At 38.6% G+C, this 8,693-nt stretch overlaps 1 protein-coding gene across 1 annotated transcript in view; it reads right to left on the minus strand.

The window, feature by feature from the left end:
- PBRM1 (polybromo 1) overlaps positions 1-8,693 on the minus strand; it is a 148,966-nt gene that overhangs the window by 103,100 nt on the left and 37,173 nt on the right. The window contains exon 11 of the mRNA XM_007952061.1: positions 1,819-2,032. Coding sequence (XP_007950252.1) covers positions 1,819-2,032 — 214 coding nt within the window. The remainder of the gene's footprint in view (positions 1-1,818; positions 2,033-8,693) is intronic.

An 8,693-nucleotide genomic window follows, 5' to 3' on the forward strand; every position in this document is an offset into this window, starting at 1 on the left:
ACAAAACAACAACAACCCTGGTAGCATAGTGCCTAAGGCACTTGACTGCTAACCAGAAGGCTGGCGGTTCAAACCCACCAGACACTCCTCGGAAGGAAGGTTGGGCAATCCTACTTCCGTAGTGATGCTGCCTCGGAAACCCAAGGAGGGGTCACTATGAGTTGGGGCCGACTCGACGGCATATAACAACAACAACTCTGACTGTGCAGTCATCTATTTGTCTTTTCAATTCTGTTAAAGTCTGATTTATGTATTTTGGGGCTCTTTCATTGGGTCCATAGATATTTATTATGGTTATGTCCTCTTGTTCAATTGATCCTTTAATCATTAGATAATGTCGTTCCTTGTCTCTTATGGTGGTTTTTGTCTTAAAAGTCAGTTTTATCAGAAATTAATATTGCCACCCCTGCTCTTTTATGGTTGCTATTTGCTTGATACATCTTTTTCTGATCTTTGATTTTTAGTCTATTTTTGTCTTTGTCTCTAAGGTGTGTCTCTTATAGGCAGCATATTGATAGGTTATGTTTTAATATCCAGACTGCAACGATCCATCTCTTGAGTGGTGCGTGAAATCCATTTACATTCAGTGTAATTATTTATTATTTTATTATTATTAACAAGTATGAATTTGTTGCTGTCATTTAGTTATGTGTTTTTTCATGGTGTTGCTGATTTCTTTTTTCCATATAATTTTCTGTGCCAAGCTCATTTTTTAAAATGAATCATGGTATCATTTCCTTCATTGCTGTCATTTTAGCATTTGTTAAATATTTGTACATGTCCTCTTTTTTTTTTATTGTGATGTGAAGGTTTATAATTTTTGAGATTACCCTGTGATTTATAGTTTTCTCCCTGAGTTTAGAACAGTCCATTCTATCCTGCAATTATCTCGACTTCCTCACCATTTAGAGGTTTTATAACTACACTATTTTTCCCCTTTTTTTGTTTTGTAGTTGTCCTCATAAAAGCACAATAAATGATGCAAGCATAAGTTACAAAGGCAAAACTGTGAAACACACATTGTTAGCCAAACTTATTTCTGGGAATCCAGCAAGTACAAGGATTTTAATTCTTATCTATGGAAAGTTAGTTATCTGCCATGCAGATGTCATGTAAATACCAGCCTACTCTGATCATGCCCAGTTAAGATATTTTTACCTGCTTCTTGGTTCTATACAGGTACACAGCAAAATCTAACCCACAATTTGGGAGCTATAAAATATCATACTTTAATTACTGATTTCCTACTATTTTTAATGACACTGTAGTGATTTATGAATTCTTCCTGGCTGAATTCTTAACAATCACGCTACCATTTTCTAAGCTGAGAAAGAAAGCCAAGATGAATGATCTTTCAGGTATGGTTTCAGCTAATAATTCTCTAAGAGCTGACTATGCTTATTCTGGGGGTTTTCCTATAGATACACAGTTTATCTTCAGATAATCAGTTGTAATTAAAATATCAATGAATAGTAATGGCAGATAGATCTTTGTACTTTGCTCAGTTATTAGACAAATAAACAGTTAAATTCTGAGCTGCTTTACTTTTTACAGTCCATAATCTGACACATTAATGCCTAGCTGAAGGTGTCTTTTGTTTACTTGCCTCTTGACTCTACTGTAGTACAAAAAATATTATTTTTATTAAACCAAATTTATTTCTTACTTTTCATATAGGAATTATATTCACATATATCCTCGCTATGTAAAAAACATTTTTACCTCCAATATCTGTATCCATCTTAGGAAGGAATACCTATATATACATTCAGCCATAGGGAAGTGGATTTACAGTGAGTAGTGTAGAAGATATCTTACCTGATCTGTTGTAGGGATATGGGCATTTTAATTTGCTGATAATAATCAGGGTATTTTTTCTTTGAAGGCAAATGGAAAAAAGGTTCCGCTATTAGCTGCCCCTGGTTATTCCGACAGCTCCTAACCGTGTCATAAAGCTGATAAAAAGGATTTGAAACATCCATAAAAGAAGTAATGCTCTCTGCTTCTGATTCTCCCTCTTCATAACGTGCAGCTAAAAAGACAAAAAGAAAAAAAAAAAAAAATTTTTTTATGAGGGGAAAGGCAGAAAGAAAGGAATAAAGAATAAAAGATGCATACTTTAAAGCCCTCACAATAACCACCTTCTAGATTAACTATATATATTGAAAAAAAAAATATATATATATATTTGAAAATAATTAATAATTATTTTAAAGAACAGCCTCTGATTTCAAAACATACTATAAAAGCTGATATAAAGTTTGATATTGGAGTCATGACAGATCAATGGAAAAGAACTGAGAGTCCAGAAAGCATATATCTATAGTCAGCTGATTTTTGGTAAGGGTACTAAGTCCATCCAATGGGGAAAAACAGTCTCTTTCATAAATGGTACTGTGACACTGGATTTCTACATGCAAAAGAACGAAGCTGGACCCAATCTAACACCATATATAAAACTTAACTCAAAATGGATCAATATCCTAAACATAAGAACTAAATCTAAGAACTAAAATGCTTAGAAGAAAACATAGGACTAATGCTTCAGCATTTAGTATTTGACAATAGATTCTCAGATATGACACCAAAAGCATAAGGAACAAAAGATAACATAGAGAAACCCAAATATACATGAACTGTTGCATATAAAACAAATTCTGCTCTGTAAATTTGCACCCAAAGCACAATAAAAATAAATAAACTGAGATTGTAACCAAAAAGAAGAAAAAGATAATACAGATAAAATGGACTTGAAAAAACTAAAAATTTTGTTCATCAAAGGATTTTATCAACAAAGTGAAGAAAAAACCCTCAGGAATGGCGATAATTTTCGGACACCACATACTGGGCAAGAGGATAATACGCAGGATATATAAAGAACTTCTACAGTTCAACTACAAGAAGACAAACAATCCAATTTAAAAATAGAGAAATGACTTCAAAAGACATTTTCTTCAAAGAAGATATGCAAACAGCTAACAAGTACATGACACAAATGCTCAACATCCTTAGGCACTGGTGACAAGCAAATCAAAACCACAAGGAGCTACCAGTTCACTCTCGCCAGGATGGCTGTGTAGAAGAAAAGAAAATAACAAGCATTGACAAGGATGTGGAGAAACAAACTCTCAGGCACAGCTGGTGGGAATGTAAAATAGTTTGGCAGATCTTCAAAAAGCTGAACACCAAATCATCAAATGACCAAGCAATTCCACTCCTAAGTATACACTCAGAACTGAAAGCAGGAAAAAAACAGATACTTGAACACCAATGTTCACTGCAGCACTATTCACAACAGAAATAACCTTACCAGAAACCACCTTAATGTCCTTCATCAGATTAATGGGTAAACAAAATATGTTATATACACTCAAAGGAATATTTCTCAGCCAAAAAGAAGAATGAAGGCTTGATACAGGCTGCAGCATGGATCAACTTCAAAAATACCATGCTGAATGAAGTAAGTCAATCACAAAAGGACAAACATTGTATGAATCCACTTACATGAAATATCTAGGAAAAGCAAATGGATAGAGACCAAAGTTTATTAGTGCTCTGGTAGCGTAGTGCCTGAGGCACTTGACTGCTAGCCAGAAGGCTGGTGGTTCAAACCCATCAGCCACTCCTGAGAAGGAAGGCTGGGCAATCTACTTCCATAGTGGTATCGCCTCGGAAACCCAAGGAGGGGTCGCTATGAGTTGGTCCTACTCGACAACCACCACTACCACCAGAGAGTGGGAGGGAGGGGGAAAGGAGGACTCCTTGTCAAGGGGACACTGAGCTTCTGTTAAGGGTGATGGAAATTTCTGGGAAAGGATAGTGGTGATAGTTGTACAACATGATGAACATAATTAATGTCACTGAATTGTACCTGTAAAGAACACTGAAATGGCAAATGTTTTGTAGTATTTATTTTTATCACAATAAAAAGCAGTGTTTCTCATGTTTGTGGGAAGCCCCCCATGCCTGATCTCCTTGAACCCTGCCAGGCCATGTGCTCACTGGCCCCATCTTGTTGGGGGTATCTACTGAGGGAATTTAAGGCCACATTCATCCAGCCAGTTAAATAAAAGGGGCGATTTGAACCTTGGATGACTGACACACAGCCATGTATGCCACCACTGCGCAGAGGCCCTCAGGTCATAGCACTCTCTGTGTCCAGCCCTCCCCCCAACCTCCCAGCTTCATGACTTTGCAGAAGTGTGGCTCCTTCTTGCTCCACAAGAACACCTGTTTCTTCACCTCTAGCCCCTCTCACGAGAAGCACGAGAGGTAAAAGGAAGAAAAACCCACAGACAGAGGCAAAGCTGCCCCACACCTGCCACTATTTCCCATGGCGTGTTTTCCCTCTGCTTCTAGATGGAGAGGAGCCAGACGCTCTGGAGGAAAAAAAAAATAGGGCTGAGGCTTAGGCAGGTGTGACCTGGGGAGGCTAGTGGGGGTGGGCAGGCAGCACATGGACCAGCCAAATGCAATTGGTTCATCTAACATCCTGCCCAAGTGGGTTGAGGGACTCCTGAGACCCAGTTCTAGTGCCACTGATTTGTTGTATGACCATGGGCAAGTTGCTTGTCCTCTCTTGTTGTTGTTGTTGTTATGTGCCATCGAGTCAGCCCCAACTCATAGCGACCCCTCCTTGGGTTTCCGAGGCAGTATCACTACGGAAGTAGGATTGCCCAACCTTCCTTCCGAGGAGTGGCTGGTGGGTTTGAACCGCCAGCCGTCTGGTTAGCAGTCAAGTGCTTTAGCCACTATGCTACCAGAGCTCCTTGTCCTCTCTAGGGAAAAAAAAAAAAAAGTTTCTTTCATTGTAGATGATTATTGTTGCTGTTGTTATGTGGTGTCGAGTCTGACCTGACTCCAACTCATAGTGACCCCTCCTTGGGTTTCCAAGGTGGTATCGCTACAGAAGTAGATTGTCCAACTTTCCTTCTGAGAAGTGGCTGGTGGGTTTGAACCACCAGCCTCCTGGTTAGTGTCAAGTGCCTTAGGCACTATGCTAGTAATGTTTAATATGATTGCACATTTACTTAAAAAAATACTACAAAGAAATAGAAAAAGTTACAGTTTTAAAAGTTATAAAATAGTTTTGTATTTTAAGTGTGCTTCTTTCAGAGACTCCTTGTTACTTGTTCTTGTTTAAGACAGGAGCAAACAGTTAACTCAGAGATCTTACAACCAAAGCAATGGCATGTAATTTAGGATACTACAAATTCAGATTAAGGTTATACTGTCAAACTGGTTTAACCTTACGTGTCCTCTGTAGCTCTGTTCCACTGATGTATACCATTCCTGAGAAATGAAGTATTCCCTCACTGAGGGAAGTTTTGGGTAGACGCTAATCATAGAAGTACCAAAACAAAACAGGTAATCATTTTTACAGAAATATAAAATATACCGCTCATTTTCTGCTCTTAAACTGTACAAGGAACATAATTTAAATTTTTCTTGAGATCAGTACAACCAACATCACAACAGACTCCTGGGTATGAAGAGCAATGATTAAGTACTTAGTGATGTGTTAAGGGCCTGACAAATATCAACCACAGGTAATTGTAATACCTTCCCCACAAAAGAGATATTGTTATCTCTTTTGAAAATAAGAAGCGTAGGGCATAGAAGGGTTGGCTACAGGGTCATGGAGTTAGAAGCAAAGAGAGGATTTAAAACTAGCCTTTGCTGACTCCACTATCGCTGATGTTTTTCATAAAAAACTTGTACATCTTTTGTTATTTATGTCTAGATTACATACATCGTTGTTGTTGTTATGTGCTGTTAAGTCAGACCCGACTCATAGAGATCCCTCCTTGGGTTTCCGAGGTAGTATCACTACGGAAGTAGATTGCTCCATCTTCCTTCTGAGGAGTGGCTGGTGGATTTGAACCACCAGCCTTCTGGTTAGCAGTCAAATGCCCTAGCCGCTATGCTACCAGAGCTTCCCAAAAGAGACTGCCTGGCTACCTGGCAGGAGCGGCCGGTGGGTTTGAACCTCCAGCTGAGGGTGTGGCAGCTGACTGTCTGAGGCCCTGAGGCCGTCCCCAGGGGCCTTGTTGTTGTTGTTGTTATGTGCCCCACTCTTAGCGACCCCCCCCTTGGGTTTCCGAGGAAGTATCAGTACGGAAGTAGGATTGCCCAACCTTCCTTCTGAGCAGTGGCTGCCAGGGGCCTTACATATACATTATTGCTACTATATACTGATATCGTTACAAAATTGTACCTTTTTAAAAATTATTTTTTCTTTTAATGGCTGATTTCAGGAATGAAATGGATTTCTGTATACTATTTTTATATCTGCAACCTTATTATTCTTGTTAATTCTAATAATTTATCTGTAGAGTCTTTTTTTCCTCTTTTAATCCTTAATAATTATTTTTTAATATAATTTTTTATTGTTGTTGAGAATATACACAGCAAAACATACACCAACTGAACAACTTCTACATGTACAACTCAGTGACACTGATCACCTTCTTCAAATTGTGTAAACCATCTCACCCTTTTTTTCCTGAGTTGTTCCTCCCTAATTAACAAACTCACTGCTCCATAAGGCTCCTATCTAATCTTCCTAGTTGCTGCTGTCAATCTGATCCCATACAGGTAGATCTTAAAAGTACACAATGCTCAAAACAGACATACTTTACCAGTTAAACTAAGCTATTGACTGCTGGGGTTTAAGAAGACTTCAGGAGATATTTTTGGTTTAAGGTCTGAAGATGATGTTAGGGCAATAGTTTCAAGGGTTCATTCAGTCTCTATAGCTCTAGAAAATCTTAGAGTCCATGAAAATTTGAAATTCTGTTCTACATTTCCCCCTTTTGATCAGGCTCGGCTATAGGGTCTTTGAAAAAAATGTTCAGTAATTGCAGCTAGGCACCATCCAGTTCTGGTCTCATGGCAGAGCAGGCCACTGTTCATGGAGGCAATAAGTCACATACTCCATTTCCTTCTCCTCTTCCTGACTCTCCTCCTTCTGTTGCTCCAGGTGAATAGAAACCAATTACATACCTTGAACAGTTGCTTGCAAATTTTTGAGATCCCAGACAATATGCAACGAACTGGGAGGTAAAATAGAAGCACTAAATATATATTACGCCAGTTACCTGGGATGTACCATGAAACCATGAAGCGAAATCTCCAAACCAAGGAATCAAATTCCATGAGGTGTTTGGCTGTACATAAGCAACCACAGCAGCTTTTTTTTTTTTTTTGTAATTGTGAATATACCACACAACTTTTGTCATCTTTTTACAGGTGCACAACCTACTGACAGCAATTACATTAATCAGATGTGCAACTCTACCCTTATACGATGCACTTTTTCCATAATTGTAAACTGAAACTTGGTGTTCCATAAGCAGTAACTTTCTGCTTCCCTTCCCCTCCTGCCCCTGGTAATCACTAATAAACTTTGATCTCTACACATTTGCCAGTCCTTGTTTTTTTATATAAATGAAGTTATATAGTATATGTCCTTTTATGACTGGTTTATTAACTCAACATGTTTTCAAGCTCCATCTACATGGTAGCATATAGACTCCATTTCTCTTACTGAATAGTAGTCCATCTTATGTATACACCAGTTTGTTTATCCATTCATCCACTGATGAGCATTTAGGCTGTTTCTACCTTTTGGCTATTGTGAATAGTACTCCAGTGAACAGTGATGTATAAAAGTATCTGTTTGAGTCTCTGCTTTCAAGTCTCTTGGGTATATTATCCACAGAGTCCTCTAAATAGACAACTCAAAAGACAATCTATGATCTGAAATCCTTACAAATATTCCTTCTTTTCTAATCCTTATGTTATCACTGTAGGCTGGCCAGTATTTTGACCAGGTAACAGCATTCTTACTTTGTTTCTGATGCTAAATGGAATGCTAACATTTTCCTATTTAAAAATGGAGATGCCTATTATCAAGTTAAGAACGATCCATTTCTAATGCTAGTTTGGTGTTTTTTTTTTTTAATTGTGATTTGGGTGAAAGTTTATAGAACAAATTCACTTTCCATATAGCAGTTCACATACACTTTATCTCATGACATTGACTATAATTTACCCCAATGCAACAGATCCCCTCCCACTTCCTCCCCATAGTTACCTCTTCCCTGTGTCCATCCTGGAATGCACTCCTGCTCCCTGAACTGTCTCCCTGTGCATAAACAGCCCTTCTTTCTCCCATGATTTTCTCTCCAAGGAGTGTATCTACTTCAGGTAAATGTTCAACTCATGTGCCTGTCTTTTGTTTAGCTGGAAGCCACAGGTTCAATTCCAGATTTGAAGGGCAGCTAGGAGCCATAGTCTCAGTGGTTCCACCAGGCTCTATCAGACCAGCAAACCTGGTCTCCTTTTTTTTCTCCAAATGATTTTGAATTTTGTTCCACATTGTTTTCCCTCTCTATCCAGGATCTCCTACGTAGATCCCCCTCCGAGTGGTTGACAGTGGTAGCCGGCCACCACCTAGTTCTTCTGGTCTCATAGTCATAAAAGCTGCAGATCGCATGGTGTATCAGTCATGAGGACTAACTATTTCCATGAATCTTTGGTTTTTCTTCATTCTTTGCTCTGGACGAGGAGAGACCGACTGTTGCATCTAGATGGCTGCCTGCAAGCTTTTTTTTTTTTTAATTAGGATTTGGGTGAAGATTTACAGAGTAAATTCACTTTTCATACAGCAGTTCACATATACTTTGTCT

Source organism: Orycteropus afer, unplaced genomic scaffold (assembly GCF_000298275.1).
Source record: "Orycteropus afer afer isolate SDZICR_OR568_19922 unplaced genomic scaffold, OryAfe1.0 scaffold00323, whole genome shotgun sequence".
Classification (NCBI taxonomy): domain Eukaryota; kingdom Metazoa; phylum Chordata; class Mammalia; order Tubulidentata; family Orycteropodidae; genus Orycteropus; species Orycteropus afer.